Source organism: Struthio camelus, chromosome 7 (assembly GCF_040807025.1).
Source record: "Struthio camelus isolate bStrCam1 chromosome 7, bStrCam1.hap1, whole genome shotgun sequence".
In the NCBI taxonomy this organism is placed as follows: domain Eukaryota; kingdom Metazoa; phylum Chordata; class Aves; order Struthioniformes; family Struthionidae; genus Struthio; species Struthio camelus.
Window position 1 is genome coordinate 32827381 of NC_090948.1, and position 21147 is coordinate 32848527.

The 21147-nt window shown below is 43.3% G+C and overlaps 1 protein-coding gene across 1 annotated transcript in view; it reads left to right on the forward strand.

Moving 5' to 3' along the window:
* CDHR1 (cadherin related family member 1) overlaps positions 1 to 21147 on the forward strand; it is a 54975-nt gene that overhangs the window by 16764 nt on the left and 17064 nt on the right. The window contains exons 8-17 of the mRNA XM_068950627.1: positions 1547 to 1692; positions 2531 to 2581; positions 3934 to 4023; positions 4502 to 4588; positions 6316 to 6432; positions 8139 to 8282; positions 11363 to 11441; positions 14253 to 14353; positions 16109 to 16312; positions 19209 to 19361. Coding sequence (XP_068806728.1) covers positions 1547 to 1692; positions 2531 to 2581; positions 3934 to 4023; positions 4502 to 4588; positions 6316 to 6432; positions 8139 to 8282; positions 11363 to 11441; positions 14253 to 14353; positions 16109 to 16312; positions 19209 to 19361 — 1172 coding nt within the window. The remainder of the gene's footprint in view (positions 1 to 1546; positions 1693 to 2530; positions 2582 to 3933; positions 4024 to 4501; positions 4589 to 6315; positions 6433 to 8138; positions 8283 to 11362; positions 11442 to 14252; positions 14354 to 16108; positions 16313 to 19208; positions 19362 to 21147) is intronic.

The window sequence follows — 21147 nt, forward strand, 5'->3', positions numbered from 1 at the left end:
AATTCTCACAAGGGAGCTCACTCGTAAGTGAGCGTAGATCCAGCATGACTTGACAGAATCTCTCACTATGCATGTTTTCTAAGTAGCTATGTTTTCTTAGTATCCCCTCTGATGTCTGGATGTTGCATGTCCATTAAGCCAGCTAGTTTGTTTCTTCACATTTTATATGTCAAGGAATAAGCAAATGAGGTGTCAAAGATTGCATTAGAAAACTGACAAAACGTTACCTGATACCTTAGTGTTACTGACAGGACCTCCAGCCAAAACATTAAACAGAAACTTACAGTCTAGTAAGTGAAAAACTCCGTTGTCACTGCCGAGATTATAGGAGAAAAAAAATTATGACTTCTGGTCATAGAGTTAAAATTGCTCAAACTCAGTGTGTCGGAGTACCTTAAAACTGGAGTCTTCTGGGTTCCCTTTGACAATGTTATGCCATAACTTTGTTAACTCTCTCAGAAAGGGTTCTCCCATGATATCTTTGTGTCCTGTGTAAAAGCAAAACTCAATACTAACTAGTCAGTAGCTTAGCTGCAGCAGTGTGCCTTGGGTAAATTACCCAAGAGATATCTGAAACTTCGATATCTCAGGTAACTTACCCAAGGCACACCAGATTACTGTGATATAAAAGAAAACAACAGCATCGTTTTATGTTTCAGACTCAGTTAAGTGATTCTTGTGAAGTGCTTGAGGTTATTTGGATGAAGATAGTAATGCACAGTAAAATGATAGACACGTGAGTTAAAAGATAAATAAACCCTCGCCATATTCTCCCCCAGGACATACCACTTCAGATAAAGAAAAGTGGTTTACTGCAGAAACTGGCACCAGCTTCTCAAAGGTTTAAAAATAGAAATAACAATCTCTCTTTTTTGCCAGCTTGTGAAAGAAGTACGTTGATGAGTTTAGAGAATTTGTTCATTGGTAGGTGCATGAGTGGGTGTGTTAAGTAGGAAATTTAATGAGGGGGAGCTAAGCGTGAAGGAAGACTCTTGCATCTGTTTAGCTCTGCAAGTGGAAAAGCCTGCAAACGTCCTTGCATCTTCTGGGCACCAGACCTGGGGCTCAGTGCTGTGGGGAGTGCTGCCTTCAGCCTCAGGGATCCTCCGCCTGCTAGTCTGCAGCTTTGTTGTTCCCATAGAACAAAGTTGTGTGCGTGTATTTTGGTGCTGCTGCGATTATCACCCAGTCGTTAAACAGCATAGTTTCATACTCACCTGGGTTGAGAGCTAGTCAAGGACTCAACTGGTTATCTATGTAAATGCTATGATGGGAGCTGTATTGATCTTTGTGCAATTTCTACAGGAAAGAGGCCAAAGTGAGAGAAACCAGCACAGATAAGCTTGATTTAACCAGTATGCTAAAAAGTGGCAATCAGTCAGAACTATTGACCTGTCTACTTATCCATATTCCCTGCAAAGCAGGTTTGATTCACAGAAGCTTTGCCTACCAAAAAGGGGCTAAATTCTTAAGGAAGAGAGCAGTGAAAACACTCTCTGATCGAACCAACCACAAGGAAATGTTGTTACATGGTCCAATTTTTCAGGTACCCACGTGTACACTCTGAACGGAACTGACCCGGAAGGAGATCCCGTGACTTATGGCCTGACCTATGAAGCTGGATCAAGACGCTACTTTTCTGTTGACGAGCACCTTGGAAACGTTACGCTGGTTGAGGAGCTGGACAGAGAGGTAGAGGAAATGAAATGGAGCATCTTTGAGTCCTTAATTTGATCAGTGATTTTGAAGAACAGAGTCAACTTTTTTGCCCTTGAAACATACAATTTCTTTTGCCGTTCTGAGACATTATATTTCACCCATCACATTCTTTTCCAATTTACGTGTACCACTGACATTACTACTGATCTTTGGGCAGCTGTCTGTTCAGCTTTAGCCAAAATAGAGATACACTCTTTATGGCTATCTTTCCTCCCCCATAGCCCACCTCCCTCAGTCAAGAGCCTAGGGCCAATTACAATCCTTTAATCTTCAGAGAAAATCTCAATTTATTTAGAATTCTGTCATTAGGAGAGAGTAGAGATTTCCGTAAGCAGCGTTCAAGTTCACTTTTCTAGTTACGTGACAGTCCTTTATGTTGGTTAAACATGTTCCCAGCAATAGTGACCTAAAGGCAACCTTGTTCTGGGAACACAGGCATTGAACTGATATGTCTGCTTTGCAGGGAAGAGTACGCAATACTCAGTAAACCCATCGAAGTATGGTATACTAAGACAGAAGAATTTTGTTCCAAAAATATCTTTTTAGGAAGGGTTTCTTGAAAAAGACAGCTGATTTGCACTAGTGCTTTACAGGCAGACAGGGATTCCCAGAGCAACTGTCTCTTGTCAGTGGCCACAGGAAGTCCAAGAAGCCCTGCAAGAGCCAGACGTGGAGCCTGTGAGAGGGGCTTCCTCTCCACTGCTGCGGCTGCTTTGTACTATTAGCTGCTACTGTGCTGTATCCACTGAGACCCATTTAAATCTGCGCAAATAACCAACTCTCGTAACAAAGGAATTTTCTTTGTTTACAGAAGGAAGATGAGATTGAAGTAATAGTCAGTATTTCAGATGGCCTGAGTACAGTAAGTATTTGCTTATGCCATAGCTTGTCAAACTGTCACCCCCTGCACCTCTCCCCCATTAAACTGCCTTTCAGAGAATATCTCATTTTGTCAGAAACCATGATCTCATTAGAGTCTTACCTTCTGTTTCAAGAGCCACGAAACTCCCACTAACTCAGGTCTCATTCCAGTTCCTTGCTCAGCTGCTTGAGGATAAGTACAACTGCAGGGTGAGCTGAAAGCCTGGCTCAAAGTGGCCTACAAAATAATAGCAGCTGCCTATGACATTTCACTGTCCGCTCAGTAGGGTTCACGCCTAAGAAAGAGCCGGAGGCTTTTTGAAGAAATGTATGGCATTGATAGGAGCTAGTGTTGGACACGCAGGAGCTGACTTCCTCCCTCCACCCCACCCCCCACCCCCCGTAGCGTCTCTTAGCATGGCATTAAGATTTGCTTATGCTAAGGTGGTGGGATTTTCCTTGTCTGCTGCTGAATAAAGCTTTGATCACTTCTAATCATTCATGGCTTATCTGGGGCATTGCACCAGCATCTAATCCTGGTTCTACAATTTTCCTTGGCATTTTCAGTTTACAGATAAATGCTGTTACAGATAGGTTATTAGTCTGCCAAGAGGACCTGGGCTTCATCATCAAAGATGCCACAAAAGTGGGACCCTTTTACTAGCCACAAGAGTGGATTAACTGCAGAGCACTTCCTCGTGTCAAACAAACGTAGTGAGATTGCTACGTTGCGTGCTTGGCAAGTGACTGGGTCTTACAGTCCCAACTGCCCCAGCAATCTCTGTAAATAAAGGAAATGATGGGATCACGTCCACATCTCCACCTTACAAACCACTGTGAAGTTTTGTTGGTCAAAGATGTTTGCCTCTATATTTTTAGAAGGAGAACAGAGGCTACGTTATGTTTTTCTTAAATATTACTAGCGTGTATATCCAAATTATGCGCACTCTTAACGTTGTGATATCAAATGAGGCATTAATGACAGCTTTTGGCTGTCAGATACCAACTTCTACACAGTCATTTATGTATTCCCATAAAATATATCATGGCATCTTGAATGCCATAAAGAGGAGGAAAGCCACTTTTGAAAATCAGCCCCATAATCTGTAATTTATAAAGTACTCTGAGATTTCTTATTTCATTTAGAGAGATCTGTATGTTCTCCTGGAAGCCTATTCTTGTGGATGGTATGATTTTCTGTATTTTCTTTCTCGCGCTCAGTTTTGGTAGTGCAAGGAGATTCTATTAGAACGCAGTTTTTCGTTGCATTTGAATGCACCTTGGTAGGCAAATGAATATCTATATGTCGTAAATCACCTTGATTCATAATGTAGTCTTCATATTCCACTCCAGGTTTCTGAAAAAGTCAGGATCCTTGTAACAGATGCTAACGATGAGAGCCCAGAGTTCATCAATACACCTTACATAGTCCAAGTTCCAGAGGTTGGTTGAGTTTCTTTGCATACTGCAAGTATATTTCAATAGAATGTAAAGAGGAGCTAGTATGTTTTCAGTAAAATAATGAAATTTGCAGGATGAACTTGCACTCTTTTGTTTCAGGATTTTGGGTAGGTATTTAATATTCAGTGCACACTTAGGGAACAAGTCTGATAGGGGCAAGCTCTTTTCTCAAGGTATGTTATTTTGTGGGTGAGCTCCAAGATGCGAGTCAGTGGAGTTTTTAGAGCTGGCTTCAGGGGGAATAGTTGTTTTCTATCTTACTGTTCTTTCCAGTTTCCTCCATTCTTAATCTCTTTCTCTTCTTCTCTCTTTACTCTCTGCTTTTTGATTCCTTCATTCCTTTGTATTCTTTCTACCCTCACTCCCTTTTTCTTCCTCCTTGCAGGCTCATTTTTCATTTATTTTAAGTCACATTGCTTTGCTGGTTCTTTCTGACTCTGGTAACTCTTTCTGGTCACAGAACACTCCCTCTGGCAGCAGTATATTTAAGATCGAGGCAGTAGACAGAGACACGGGTTCTGGAGGAAGTATCACCTACTTCCTACAGGTAAGGTATTATCTGTGTCTTCAGAAGTAATCTCACTAAATGAGATCTCGGAAACCAGCATAAAAAAAGGTTTTGAGTATTAAGCCTGCTAGTAGTGTCTGTAGGACCAATTTTGCATGGTGTGTGAGAGAACAGGCTCTGCCTTAACTGGCATCGCCTGACTGCAAGCGGCCGAACGTAGTCCAGAAGGTAGAGGGAGGAGCTGGAGTTGCTGCCAGCACTCCTGTGGTTGCCAGCCGGACTTCTCACAGCAAGGCTTCTGTTGGCCCCCTTTTTCGCGTGGCAACTCTTAGAGATGGGGGCAACAAGTGTATCAAAGTCTGATTGTAATTTTGTATGCATATGGGATTTTTAAAGCATGAAATAGCTTTTTTTGGAAAACAAAGTGCACTGGAAACCTAAATCTGCCCTTGATTGTAGCAGGCTGGTGTGTAACTGAGATCTGGATTGCAGTGTAATATACAGAGTACTAAGTTTTCTCTCCTCAAGACAAAGCTGTGCCTGCTTTGAACCAGCCTTTCAGGTGTAGCCCACTGGTGAAGAACAGGAGAGGGCTGCATCTTCAAAGCTGAATTTTATCTTTATTACAAACCTTCTGTAAAAGTTAAGTGTTTTGCATAATGCCTTTCAAATTCTACCCTCTCATGACCAGCTTCTCCAGATTTGCTGCAGTTTCCCTCATTCAAGAAGCAACAGGAAAAAAAAAAAAACCAAATCAACTTGTCGCAATATTTATTTTGGATACAAATACGGAAACAAGCTGGAAAATATTTATATAGCGCGAAAGCTAATCCTGCTATGAGCTTAGGCATAATATGAAGAACACCTTGAGTGTCTTGTTGAAATTTAGTTTGGATTTGACCAGTTATCCTTTCAAAATACAATGTGTGCAGGATTCAGTTTTGCACAGGGTTTTTTCTAGTAAGCTGATAGAATATGAACCTAAGGAACAGTTATTTCAAACATCTATGTCTAGCTAATATGTTTGTGTAGCCAGAAGGTTACTTAATTTGTGTACTTGTTGAAGAAATGTTGCCACATCTTTTGTCACAATCTCTGAGAATTCATGAGGTGCACAGAAAAGTCTTGTGTGGGCAGGTAGTGATGTGTACCAAGAAGGCCAAGATTATCTCACAGAAACTGTTGCATATGCTTACCTAAACTGAGATGAGTTTACAGATATCTCCAGTCGGGAAGAAGGGAGAGAGATATTTTTAGGCCTTTTTTTGGTAATAAGATATCTTTTAAGTCCTTCATCTTGGACACCCCAAAAAAATCACTAAAACGTTGCTGTAGAAGTCTTTGATGATAATCTGTGCATGAAACATTGCTGATTTTTTGAAGCCAGTAGAACCCGGAAAAGCTAGTGGATAACACCTTTTCTCTTCTTCCTTTTTTTTCCCCTCTTCTTTTTTGTGATAAGCCTTACTATTTAATTCCATGCAATGACCTGTGCTAACTGAATTTTAAGATTTCACAATGAAATACTAAAAGGTTAAAAAAATCCACACTGAAGTTAGTGATTTATTTGAATAATAGGACGGTCGTGGTTGGTTCATGAATTGTTCATAAACACACAGAGGTGAAATTCATCAAGTACGTTATTCACCCAGACCATATCATTATTCTAGTCTTTTGCCTTAGCAAATGAAATAGAAGATGAATCCCTACAGCAGTGTTATTTCCATCCCTGCAACCTTTCACTGTTTCTCTCTCTTTTCTTCTAGAACATCCATGCTAATAAGTTTACGATAGACCGTCACAGTGGTGTTCTGCGCATCAAAACAGGGGTCACCCTGGACTATGAAAAATCGAGAACCCATTTTGTCGTCGTAGTAGCCAAGGTATCAAGCTTCTCTCCTGAAATGGGAGGAGAGGAAGAGCTATATTTGAGTAGGACAGCACAGGTCAAATAGAAGAAGAGTAACCCTAAGGGTTACTGAAACGAAGCCTAGCATTGGAGCGGCAGAGTCACTCCCTCTGTCGTGTCTGGAGATACGGCAGGTAGCATGGAAAAATGAGTGAGGAAAGGCAGCCCGTGTCTAGCAGCAGGAAAAGTGCTGCTGCTGTGCAACATCTGGCGGCATTTGAGAGTGGGTTTTCCACATTTAGCCCAGGCCCCGGCGCTGGGATGTCGAGCCCCTCTGCAGAAAGTCAGCCGTGCATGTGACAAGTTGTCTGGAAGGGAAGGGTTGGTGCATGCAGCCTTTTGGAAAGCGTCAGTCTCGAACACGAACGTAGGTACCCAGGGCTCCGCATGCTGCTGCAGGCTGGCCGCCCGGCACGGTCGTGACAAACCGCTAGCAGCAGCTTATGTGGATCACATTGATCAGCTGTCGTCGGACAGCCATGGGTGACACGCTTATTTTCTGGATCTATCTGTGGACGTTTCCTTCTTTCACTTGCCAGCTACCTTGTGGCAGGAACTTACTCAAAGCATTCAAGTATTGCTGAACATCACTCCTTGCCACTGTCACCCTCAGCAGTGCAGAGGAGTCCTCACGGGCTTTAAAAGTTTATGGATTCTGAAACAAAGTATCTCAGGATCCTTTGGGGACCTGTCACACAGACAGGCACACGTGGGTGGAAATAGGATGATTTTTTTCTGCTACTTATGCTGCCTTTCTGGGATTCTTGTGTTTTAGGAAAAGTATATGGATCATTTTATTTATTTATTTATTTATTTATTTATTTAGCCAGGCTAAAAAAATCTGGGAAGAAGTAACAAAATGTGGATTAGTGCTGCCTTTGCTGCAGTTAGGGTGAAAAACCTGAGCATATTTCTTCAAAAAGATGGGATTTTCAGATTGCTACAGTGGACACACCAAACAATTCACGCTCTCTTATATACCAGCATAACTACTGCCCTCCAGCTGGTGCTCTGAGCTTGAAGGTGTTAAAAGCTTCTGAAATTGAGAATGATTTCTCTGTTTGGCTCTGCTGTATCAGTAGCACGAACAGAGTTGATTGTAGTAAAGTCTCCAGAGACTGTTTATGCACTGTGGCTACCTAACAGCTTCTGGCTTTGTGTTCCTCCGTGCTTTCACTTATATCATGTAAGAGTCCCTAGGAGACTTTGATCACATGCATTATGTAATTTTCCCCTAGAAATGCATTGCCCTGCTGCCACATATCGTTTTGTTGTTTCTTATGGCAAGACCATATGGGGGATGGAACGCTGTAGGCCTTTGTGGCTAACTTTTTGCACCTGCTTCTAGCTGCTTCTTTCCTGCAAAAAGCTTGAATCCCCTGCCCCATGTGTCATTGACACAAGATTATATATGACCGCATGTATTGGCACAACCACTTTTAACGTAAGAAATGACTCTTGAGATATTGAGGGCTGTGTGCCTAATCAGAGAGGGATTAATGGAAATGGAAGGACAAATGGAAAAGAGAAGGAATAGGACAGCAGAGATGAATCTGTGTTAAGAGAGAGATGAGGAATTCCTGGGATATGCCTGTGAAGGCTTACGAGATGCATGCAAGGCCATAAACTGATTTGCAGACATGTTTCAGCAGAGGCATCTGATGATGACTTCTCTTCTAGGATGGCGGTGGGAAGCTCAGGGGAGACAACAAAGTGTTTTCAGCCACAACAACCGTTACTGTCAATGTGGAGGATGTTCAGGACACTCCTCCCATGTTCATCGGGACTCCCTACTATGGATATGTTTATGAGGATACCCTTGCGGTAAGTGCTGTTTTTCACCTGTGGGAGAACAAGTGCAATCTTTCATATGTTGGTCAAGTTGGCACCATGATTTTATGGCACAGGCTTTATTAGTAATGGAAACTGGGACCTAAACTCTGACTTGACTGGTAGGAGAAATGAGCTGAGCATATCTCACACTTGTTCTTATTTACATCCTTTGCAAATTCACCATGCAAGTCTTGCTGCTGCTGTCATTGAAGACAAAAAAGGTTTGGTCCCTCCATGTTACTCTAGACCCAGACAGTGACCAAGAGCTCTTCAGTAGCTGAGACCTGCAGAGGCACTTGCCTGAGAGCTTAGACAGATTACCAGTTACCTCACCTGAACCTGACCACATCTCGTTAGAAGGCTTTGTGCATGTCTGTAGTGAGTGCTCTAGAGGTGCTTTTATTTCCTAGCTCATGAATCTGGTGCCATCAGGTAGTTGTGCAAAGTATGGGTCAAGGAAGAGTTTTTGATTACTGTCCTGTTACTCAAATGCTGTAGGCTCCGTGTGTCATCCCCTTGGAATCATCTGGGGAGCTGTAATCCTGCCATCCCCATAACGAAGGATACTTTCTGCTCCTGTGATAGACAGGAGGGGCCAAGAAGTCCTCTCAGACCTAAAATCCAACAGAGCGTCAGGCAAGCCGGGATGTGCTTAGGAGAACTGTTTATGAGTGGGGACACTGCATTTGTCTGCATATGTCTGCTGCTGAAGGCATATCGCTTCATTTCTCTATTGCAGACAAAGAATCCAAATAGGACACTGAGGTCCTGGCTGTGCTGTGCCCTAGAAACTGCTAACGGCAGATTTGCCCAGAAGAGCGTGTACGGCTTAGCAAATTAGTTTGTCATATCTATCCACCGTGCATCTTCCAGCAACTTATTATTTGTGATGCTGCCAAGGAAAGAATTTTCCATGTACCTGACCAGTGGCATGATACTGTGCATGGATCACCCGAATACATAAGATTTAATTAAAATTTTCTTCATACATAGCATAGGAAATGGTACCTACTCATAAAATTATGCAACCTTAAACTGTTGATCTCTTTGGCAGTGCAACTGTGTGCTGGTCACCTGAACTTCTCTTGAGTTTCAGGAAGGATTGGGTCTTTACTTTCCGTCCAGAACTCCAGAGTATCCTGCAGCTCTTGCATAACTGTATATTGCAGTTCAGTGTGTAGACTGTTACGTTTCAGCAGGGTGGAGAAGTAATGCTTGTGTACTTTGCAGATGTTTGGAATGAATGTTGTTATGTGTACTGATTTACTCTGCAGTATTTATACAGATTTCCTGTGCATAGCTCTCAAAATAACTCTCAGGTGCACACAGGAGTTAGTGTTTACCAAGGAGACCAGAAGTCAGTAAATATTGATTCCATCCAGCCTGAGCTCGTAACTTGCGCCATTACGATATTATAATGATGGAGGCACGAACCAGTCCTTCCTAGTGTGGGCTTAGCTGTTAGAGTGAAGTCCACAGACAGATGCCTAAGCTGATTTTAGTGTTACTTACACATTCAGCATTGATCTCATAAACTTGCTTCTTTTCTCCTTGATGGAGTTGTTCTCCAAATGAACGTTAGTAGCCAATGTCAGTATTTACAAGTACTCTGTCACCTTCAGAGGGACAGGACTGGATTTTGTCTGGCAGGCACATTTTAATGCAGCTTCCAGTATAAATGATAATAAACACAGCTCTGTATTTCCACTTGCTCTAACAGCATGTTCCTGCTGTTTGAAAAACTCACTCAAGGATTTCCATGAAAGGGTTACTTGTTGCCACTTGTGACCAGTTGACCATTACTTCAAGGTCCCTGCTATTTGTGGCCCAAACCAGTAAGATTTGTACTTTGTTAGTACAAAGAGGCCTAAATTGTGCAGCTCATTGTCACTTTGGTGAGCTCTCACCCTGTGAATCGTGCTTCTGAGTCGATGGGAATAGGCACACGAGCAAGTGATCTCCAGCCTGCAAGTTCTGTGCTTGCGGCCCGCAGCCTTGTTACGTACACAGAAAGAAAGACAGGGAAGACTTTAAGGACAGCTAAGTCATCATAGTTTTCATCATAATGTTATGCGCTAAGTGTTGTGTGGGGTAAATTTCTGTGTGATCCCTGGCTTGCTTCTGCTGTCTGTCTCAGCTTAATTGGGTAGCACAAAAATGACCTGATGACGCTCTTGGCAGCTGCCTGTTCCCTAGCAGGTTGCTCCTGCCTGCTGCATGGACGGCAGCATCACACTGACGGCAGCTGGTGCGCGTGGGCTCCGTTGCGGCTCCTCGGTGAGCGCATGGCAGCAGCCACGTTCTCACTTTGTAAGGAGTTGCAGCACGTGGGTTGCAACGTCGCTGAAAGCAACTAAAATTAGCAACGTAGGGACAACACAGCATTGCCCCAAGGAGTAGCTGCAAGTGATTTTACAAGCACACCCCCCTACATGCCAGGTAATAATTAGGACCACATCGTGTTCGTCCGTCCAGGGTCTGACTTGGCTTTGGTGGGCTACTGTGGAAAGCCGGGAAAAATTCATTGAAGAATCTCAGAAAAAAACTCCTGCAACCCCAAGAGAGCCCCATCCCCGTCTCCCACGCTGGGCAACAGGGACTTGTCTGATTTAATTGCAGGGTAACCAGCCTGTTTCCCTGGCAGGAATTGTCTAATCATCAGCTCTGCTTTCCGGTGAGGCATAACAGAGGATATAAGCACAGGCAGCGTCTGAGTACAAAATATGACGCTATTAACCTGAGCCTCCTGCCACATCTGGAGAAACTAGCTCAGCGCCAGCACATAAGTCTGACGAGGAGAAAGAGAAAAGTGGAGGCCAGAACCTCCTTGTTTGGAGCGTATCCAGCTCCAGCAGCCAAACCACCTGCCTTGCAAAGCCAAGCGCTGGATTTTCTGGCTCAGAGTCAAGGGCTCTTGCTGCGTTCCCCCTGCAGCCACAATAGAAGTACGCACTCTTCTGCCCACACCTCACTGAGGAAAGACTTTCTGAAGTTAAGCTTATTAATACATGGTGGCAATTTCATTGCTCTTTGATCTTACTCTCAGACCGTAATTCCCCATTTCTCCCCAGGGCTCTGAGGTACTTACTGTTGTTGCTCTTGATGGAGACAGAGGAAAGCCTAACAGTATTCGTTACTCCATCGTGAATGGTGAGTAGACCTGGCTTGCCTGAAATCCGAAGGGGAGTCGAAACTAGATGTGACTTTAAATTAGGATGAAGTATGCTGGAGTTTAATAAAGCTGAGGCAAACTCTCATGAAATAGTGTCAGGTGCCTGGAAGAACTCCAGAAAACAGCCAAGACACGATTCACTGCGTTTTAGCATCTGCTTCATGGAGGTATGCTCTTCATCTTGGAATTGTTAATGTTGCTTATTTGTTAAGCATCAGTAGCCTGCTTGTCATTTTAGAAAATGTAAAGGGAGATGCATTCACTGTCACTGAGCGTCTCAGTCATTTAATTTAAAAACAAGATACTGCATTGAGACACTCAGACATGGTATTTAGAGGGATATTTTTTGTTAATATTGTGATTGAAGTGGCTAAATGGTCAAACCTCTGGTTTCTTGGAAGTAGTGATGTTTATCAGTGAAGAGAGACTGGCTATCCAATGCACTGGAAGAAAGTAGATGTTATCAGAAGATTAATGTTTTCCATCAGCTATTCTGAGGGTGTCTTTAGCACATCTTTTAATAGCATAAATGTGAAGCTTAGCTGAATTGATGTTTCATTAACGGTGAAGTCAACAACTTAGCTCAAGCTACAACTTTGAATTTAGCGGTTTTGTTTGGTTCTCTCTTCCTCCAAAGCAAGACTTCACTGGCAACGGGGACACCCCAACTCCCAGGTACAAGAGAGCCTAAAATTCAGTAAGAGAAATTTGATGTGTACTTGCAGAGCTTTGCAGGAAGTTCTTCGCTCTGTTACTTCATCTAAACAGCAAGGTCTGGAGAGGATGAAGAGGGCTGTCGTTCAGATATGACTTTTACTTGGGATGGGATGCATGCCAAGGTTCCTTCTCCCCTAAGGCAGGGGAATAGGTAGAAGAGGGTGAAAGGAAGGCAGAAGCATTGAGAAAAAGGGTTGCAGAAGAGAATAATAGATGGGAAACGAGAAAAGATGGAAAGAAAGATGGAGAATGAGAAGTAGAAACCAAAAAGTGGGGGTAGAAGATGCCAGACAAGGAAGGAAATAAATGGAGGCAAATGAAACAGGGAACATGTCAAATAGGATTAATGAAAAGAGATGGTAAATTTCCAAAGAAAATGGAGGTGGAATAGAAAGGGGTTAGGGGGAAAAATGGGCTAAAAGAGAGGAGGAGTTTGGAAAGAAGGAGATATTATGAATAGCATAACACGTAACTTCTTGGGAGTGGGTTTTCCTTGTGCCCATTAACGTAGGATTTCGTTAGCAGGGAATGAAAGTGGAAAGGAGAGAAAGTGAATGTGCTTTAGTAGACAGAGTGTTGAAGAAATAGATAGGGAAGAATCAGAGAAGGAAGAGAGAGATTTCTGCCCCTGCTCTGCAACCCTGGCCTTAGTCATGACAGCCATTAATTCAGTACCTGCAGGCTGGCCTGCGAAGGGCGAGAAAATACTGACAACATGGAAGTATTTATTCTTTATAAGCATTTTAATGCTGGGGAGTAAGGGGTTGTTTCAGAAAATACTCTAATCACCTGAACGTGCTGTCCTAGGGAACGCACATAATGCTACATACTCTGAGTTACCAATTTCCGTGTGGTAATTAGACAACAACATGAAGTATTGTAGCTTGAAACCACTATTGACTTCAGCTTTTTCTCAGTCAAGATGAACTTTCCGGGCCAATGTATCTTAATAATTGACTGCCACATGAGTCAGTATCTATTCAACATCGTGTCTAGTGCACTTTAGTGAACTTGCAGGTATTAGCAAAAGGGAACAAAACCAGATGGTTTAATAATTAGTGCTGAAGTTGAGATAGAGAAAAAGAAAAATGGCTGGGCTTTCATGCCATCATCCTTTATTTCTGAAGGACTAATCTCCTTCGTTTTAAGGGTTTCCCTTGCCTTTCTTTTACTTTGAACAGCATGCTATGCCGCACGTGTAGGCCTCTGAGCCAAGGCGGTGTGCCGGGGTGCACAGAGCTCCTGGGCAGAGCAGGACAGGTCCCCTGAGCTCCCAAGGCATCCGTCTGCCATGGGCAGCCCAGGTGATGTGGGTGCCAGCATCATGCTGAGACACTCCTGCCTCTCTGAAAGCTGATGCAGCCCTGTAACTGATTTTCTGCACAAATTTTCGGAAATCAGGCGGGGGACCAGCGTCAGCAGACAGCCCTGCCCTGCCTGCGGAGCAGACTCGGCCTCGATGCGTAAAGCGTGGGTTTCACCCCAGATTCTCCAAAAGCCCTTTTTGTTCAGGACAGCCTAGCAGGAGGCTGAGAGTTTATTAACAGCTGAACTTCTGAGGCCTCCAGAGATGTTGCCTGCAGAAAGAGTGATTATGTGTCTTTCAAATAGATTGTCAGACTTATCACCTTAGCTGATACTAGTGAAAGAAATGTTCTTGTTTTCTCAGAGACTTAATTAGGCATTTGCTAATTAAAATGAGGAATGTCTATTTTTATTTGAACCAGTGCATGAAGAAGACAGCCTAATGGAAACGAATACCAAATTTGCACACCCATAAAGGAGCGTGGCCGAGCTGGGGGGGAGGAGAGCGAGGGCAACTGCCTGTAAGGCCAGGGCTCCCCAAAACCGTTCCTTGTGGAGGAAACCCCAGTTGCCCTTCCTTTGCACTTTCAGCATACCATGACCAGGCATAGAAGTGCCTCCTTTTTGAAAAATGACTGCAGATCTACTAATAGATATGAACACATATATAGCCACAGATGCGCTTAATGAAGTGTACGTTTGATTGCTCATGCTTTTTCAGGACACAGGGGAAAGCGTGTAATCAAAGCATCTTGGTTTTATTGCAGGAAGCGAAGGTTCATTTGAAATCAACAACACAACTGGAGCTATTTCCGTTATAAAAAGCCCAAATCAGCTTAAGAAAGAAGTGTATGAACTAAAAGTTCAGGTATGTTTTGTGGCCACTCGAAAGCGGATGGTCTTAAATACTGTGAGTAGACATGATTATTGAAAATAACTCAATTTATATCACACTTTTTTTAAGAGCTACCACCTATATTTGAGCAGATTGCCAACTAGTGTAAGTCAGAACAAGCTGCTTTTGTTTTCTGGGATATTTAGAACGTCTCCAGTTTCTTCTTTCAAATGAAGTCATCTTGTTATAATTTCATCCCTGAGTCTAGAGAATCAATATCCTCCTGTACATCTGTAAATAAAAGTTCTCTGTATTTTAAAATTTTGTTCTGGACTGGGAATCAATGACTTATAGTCTCTATGTGCTGAGATAGGTGACTGTTAAATCTGTGAGCAGTAACAGGATTGGGATAGATCATGCTACCGTATTAATGTCCACTCCTGAAGCATAGATCAGCCACATAAAAAGACGTGCTTACACCTTCGTGAGTTAATAATGCTACATTATTTTAAGCAGTTTCTAAAAGCCGAGAGTTTAAAATCCAAGGATAAATAGTGAAAATTACATTAGTTTTCCTCAGGCATATGCACATCACAGCCATGAGAGTTTTCCCAGGTAAGGACTGAGTAGTCTGAAGACGGCTCTGTGGCCTGGCCCACTGCTGGAGCCAGGCACTTGCTCCCTAGTGGGCTCAAGTAGGTTGCTGAACTGGGAGATCGTAAGGTTCCTGTGGTTTGACTTAAACTTAGGCACTGTTTCTTTCCCTAATCTCTCTCTCTCTGGTTTACTACAGCCTGCTAGCGCTTCACAGGTACAGGATTAGTCAGGCTCTGCTGACCGCCGAGTGCAGCTATGGTAACCCAGAGCTCAGTGCAAGCTGCCAAACCTCCCCAAGGAACCGAAAGAGTGTCGTCGTGCCCAGCATGGTTCCCGACAGGTGCCTCAGTTACAGGACAGAAAATGATATGTGGAACTGAATTTAGCATTGCTGTAAACCTGCTGTCTTCTAAACAATTGAATTTGGCCCGTGAGGGATACTTAGGTGTCTGTTGCCTTTGGTTTCAAGCGCTTTGAGCACGATGGCTTCTGTTACGAATACCTGATACAAACACCAGTCAGAATTTCTGTTTGATAGAAGAAAGATCTTAGGTTCAATCCAGTGAACCAAGATGCGTGTTGGGATTGTTGAAACTTAGGCAGATTTAATTGTTCAGCTCAGATAAATGCCAGCACAGTTTGCTTGTCTGTCCAAACAATGTCCAGTTCACGTTAAGCTCATCTAGGCAGCAGAATTGTAAATTAAAGAGTAAATCTCAAAAAAAAATTGTCATTTTCTATTTCAAGTATAGTAGTGCGGTTTTCCTCACAGTGTTCTAACAATGCTGTCCTTTCAGAAATGGGTAAATCAGCTACTTGTGGTACCTCAGCAATTTAAAATTCCTCTTCCTTTTCTGTTCTGGCAGTATTTTTGGGCCACAACTATTTTATCTGTATTAGATTATCTGAAGAGAACTGTTTTCACCTAGAATGAAGTACTAAGCTCGTAAAATCAGGAGCGTTTTCTCATGAGAGCTTTGTAATAATAATAGTCTTCTAATCATCATAAACTTCAGTGTGAAATGGACTGAGATTTCTAGAGAAACATAAGGCTGTGTATCTTTGTGTGCAAAGGTGGTGTGTTAGGGTGATTTGATCATGCAGAACAATACCTGCGCATGGAATTGAGGGAAGAGCTAAGTGAGGGAAAATATCCTCCTCATTTTTCTCTCTTTCTTCTTCCCTCTGCAGGCATCAGAAGCCAATCAAGAAGGTGACATCTCAGTGTCTGCTTTTGCCACAGTGACTATACGCGTGGTGGACCTCAACAACCATCCACCGACATTCTATGGAGAAAATGGTCCCCAGAACCGGTTTGAGCTGACCATGTATGAGCATCCCCCAGAGGGTGAAATCTTGAGGGGACTGAAGATTACAGTCAATGATTCAGATCAGGTAAGGGGAAAGTATGGGGACTCAGTTTCCTGCCCTGTTTTCTCCAAAGACAGGAAGCAGCTGTCAGATTGGCAAACGTCACTTTAGGAACCCAGCTGTTTCACCTGCAGTCCCGAACTGCCGAGGGCAGACAGAGTAAGTAATTGTGAGGTCCGCTACCATGGACCTCTCAGTGTGGACTGAGAAGCGTATTTAGTCTGGCATGCGCTGTTGTTTATGCTGTCATGACAGCCCGTGAACAGAATGGTCCTAAACCTGTAGTCCAGCTCTTGTGGCCACTAAAGTTCAACAGTCCTTACCTACTTCCCTTTTCTATTGGTTATATTCACTAGTTGTCAGTGTAATGTCTGAGAATTTACTGTCTTTGAATATTTATTTAGGTCTTCCAAACACTTCAGTAACTTCAAGTGCAATTGCTGTCTATAGATCCTTGGGCCCCTCTGGAAAAAATGTGGTCTGTACGCTTACATTGTCTTTGTTACAAGACCCTATCCTTCTGGCCCTTATTTTACAGCCAGAGTGTGCAGTCCATGCTTTGATAAATAATTCCCACTGGAGTGATATTTTTAAGTAATCTTAAAATTATGCTGGAGGAGAACTAACTCTAACCAGATAAAAGAAAAGAAGAGAGGACTCCATTCATCTCAGCCTGATACCTAACTGACCCGTGATGCCCCTATATACTATGGTGATGGTTGCTATAGGGATCCCTAGGCTAAATACTGTATGAATGGCATCCATCTGAGTTAGCCTGAGGTTGGGGAGTGACAAAAGAAAGCTTAATGCATCTGAGAGCTGTATCACTATTGGAAAAAGTGCTCTTATATAACTGTACTCAGTATTGTGCTGTTTTGACTGTGTTGCATTCTGTCAAACCCACCAGCTTCTTCCCCCTCCCTCCTGCTGCTCTGCAGTAAGCAGATAAACGACTGCTTTCAAAGCAGCGCTAAGTCTATCCCACTGTTGTCACGGAGGCTATTGCTGCAGAAGGAAAGAAACAAAACCCATCTCTCCTGGCTTGTCTTCCGTTCAGAGGCAAAACGTATATGCATTTATAGGTAGGCTGACAAAATATTCAGGCTGCAAGTTAGGCGGTAAAATAAGCAGAAAACATTGCTGAGTAATCTGCGTAGATTTCTAAAGAAGCTTCCTAATACAGTGACACACATCACTGCAGGGAAGTTGGGCTGATTTTGTTAAAAGGTATAGAAAGCTCTGGTTTCCCTTCTGCACAGGAGGACTACATAGGGGAGGAAACTAATCATGTATCTGTTCTCATCACAGTCTTTGGTGCTTCTTCCACCAGTCAGGTGGAAATACAATCTTTACTTGCAAGAATATCACGCAAAAACTTCTCAAACCCCCTTCATCTGACAGACCGCTGCTTAGGGCTCAGTGCCACTGTCCCTTCCATCATCTCCATGTCCTGTGGTTGTCCCCTTGGAGTGTCATGCAACATGGTTTGCTCTGAGCCGATCTGGGTTCAGTCAACATCCTTGTCAGCCTTTGCGGAGGGTGATTCTCTCACCGCCAGTGCCACTGTCCCTGCAGGCATGTACAGTGCAGAGGATTTACTGTGGTCGGAGGGTCAACCTTCCCCATCAGCACTATTCTCCACAGTCCAGCAGCACTGGCTTTACTTGTGTGTTTGACTTGACTGCAAAAGGGAGCCTGTTGTCTCCTGTTTAGCTGTGAGGGTTTGTATTCCCAAGCAACCCAGACCACTGACCTGGAATCCAGGATCATTCTGGTTCCCTTGGGGGACCACTGCTGAATGCTTTTCCCTCTTGGCATGGGCTAGAGTGGAAGCAAGAACTGCTCATAACAAGGCCTCCTGGGAGAGAGCTGAAAGTGAAAGTTTATCCTATCTGAAATTCTAGAAATTCTTCATATAACGATTTCTCCTAAGGGAGAACATGGCATTGGCCAGTCAGTGAATGGGGCTAGTTGTCATAGTGTAACTGTGACACTGGGAAATTGGTGAACTCAGAGAGCTGATCAAGTGGGGTCAGCTCATAGTCCCTCCTCCCCTGTAAGGGACTGATACAAGAATCCCCTCTTTGCCATTTCCCTTCCTTGCTGCCATATGGTTTAAAAAAATTGCCTGGCCTTCTGCCTCTAGCTCGCTATTCCCGGATCGCGTGCAGACAGTGTTAGCTTTCTCAGTACAGCTGCTTTCCTGCTTCTCTCTGGCTAAAAGGTTTCTCTGTGTGATGGGATTTGGCTTCTCACTTCACCTGGAGCTGTCTGATGTGTGTGTATCATTATAATTTGCATAGGTGGAGCTCTCCTCTCCTCCCAGGTTCATGAGCTTCCCTAAGTTTCAGTGGCTGTAACTGGCTCATTAATCCAGTCGTTGCCAACTGCTGAGTGCCATCTCTGTGTTGAAATTGCACTTCTTGGTGGCTCTGAGTCATTCTGGGCTGTAGCTGGTTAGGCCACAGGTTGGGTTTTTGAGAAGTCCATTGTCTTGACTTTGGCAGTTCAGTTGTCTTTCCTTGGCAGAAATCAGGAGAAATCGCCTGCTGATATACATGTGGTTATTCTGCTTTTCAGCCTGCAGCGTGAGGCATGCAGCCCAGGAGTCAGTCACAGACTGGCTGTTGCCACAACAATCGGTCTCTTAGCCAGTCCTGCTGCAGGGTTTTTCCGTTATGATTGATAAAGTAAACAAGCTTGTCAATCTATTTTAAGAAAAGCCATGTCTGTCTTGTGACCAGAGCTGGAGAGATTATATAAGTAAGCTTCTTAGCACTCTCTTACTCAGGGGGTGGAGAATGGAGGGCTTTAAGCAGTAAGACTCACATTTTATACAGCCTGAAGAAACAGAGCCTGTGTAAGCTGTAAGAAATGCAGTGGTCAGTGTAAACAGCTCAATATCTGCTTTTACTCACAGGGAGCCAATGCTAAGTTCAACCTCCGTCTTGTTGGACCTGGTGGCATCTTCCGAGTTGTTCCCCAAACTGTCCTGAACGAAGCTCAGGTTACAATAATAGTGGAAAATTCTGCTGCTATTGACTATGAAAAGTTCAAGGTGTTAACCTTCAAGGTACTTCTGCTTTCCATCTCCTCTCTGGCTGTGTATGTGATACGTGTATGACGGCTTACGTGTACGATGGTATTCGGCTGTGCAGTGCACTTGGAGCTGTCTGATGTGCTGTTAGTGACGTTATATTCCGTGTGAGTGAAACTCCTCTCTCCCTCTGCTTCATCAACTTCCAGAAGGTTTAATGGATGCATCTGTGGGCTTAGTCCAGTCAGTGCAAAGTGTTGAGCATTATCTCTTTGTGGAAACTGTGCATCTTGGTGGCTCTGAATCATTCTAGACTGAACCCCAAGGGTATTATTTCTACTGTTATGGTGATAAATTCACAGGATGAAATCCTAACTTCTCTGGAGCCAGGCCTTTGCCTGCTTAGTCCTAGGTAATGTGGTCCATGATCATGCCAAGAAGATAATGTCCCAAAACTGCTCGCTGCGTTTGTCGGGTGTATCCATATGGCCCTTTTCAGACTGATCTGAGGCTGCTTTACCCATGCTCCAAGCCAGCTATACAAGAACCAGCTTTTGTCCAAAATCTGGGAACTTGCATTAGCAGCTTCCCTAATGGATTCATTGGCTTATCAACAAGATAACGTAATTACGTAGTTTCTGGTTTGCGTCAGCTGCCTCCGAATACTAGTGTAGAAAGCCCAGTTCTGTCTGCAAAGAATGGTGTAGGCAATCCCTGTGGTCATAGAAAAGACTGTTGAAACTATATAGCTAAGTACTAACCTGCGCTAGTTTTGATTTTATACAGAAAGTGGATTTTTTGGTACAATCTAGAAGCCAAGCCTCCTGGATTTTGTTCTCACCCTTGCCACACGGTTTGCTTTGTGTCCTTAACAAGTCATTTCTCTGCAATATGCCTGACTTCTCCTCCTGTAATGTTTATCAGTCACTTTGGGCTTCATAGGTTGTAGAGGCTACAAAAATATGATGCATCATTTTGTATTAAAATGGAAGATTCAGAAAGGGCTATAAAACGCTACCAAAACTAACTATAATATGTGCACATTTATGCAGCTTACAAGACCACTAGAGAAGTTACACATAGCCTCCTCATGAATACCAATAGAAATCAAGGTGGTTAATGTAATTGCCAGGAACATTGAAATAATTAATTACCAGGAAAAAGGAATTTTTTTGTTTAACTTAAGCAGTTACTCACCTTTTTTTAGATGAAATTATTTCTACAGGAAAAAGACAGTAAAGGCTTTGCTAAAAATGCAGAGTCTTTGTCTAGATTCCAAGTAAAGAAGGTGCAGTTGCATGATATGATAGTAATATATGGCAGGAAATACTTTATAAAAACCCCATTACCTTGTCTGTTTCCCTGATGAGTTCTACTCACTTCCTACCCCATTTTAGCTGCCAAGGTAGTCCTCCTAGTTGTAATTTTGGATGAAATATGTTCTTATTTTTATTTAACACATATCCCACAGCAGCTTTGAAGAGCTGTTTTTTTCTGTAAGCAGTGATCCTTCCTCTCTGGTTTATTATTGAGCAGTAACAACCCCAGAGAGGAATTAAAGCTGATTTGACTGGAATGTGCACCGAAGGCAATGGCTACTTGAGAAAATCTGTCCTGCAGCGATGGTTTGCCCTTAAATGCAGTTGTTAGCCAGGACCTCCTCCCTTTTCAGCTGGCCAGGAGCTAGAGCTGGTTTCTCAGAGTATGGCAGCTGTGATGGTCTGTGCCTCTGGCCCCTCCAGTCTGGCCAGTTAGAGCAAAAGCAGGGTTCGGGCTCTGCCACGTGGGCCAGATGTTGCTGTCCTGGGGGCCAGACCTCCCA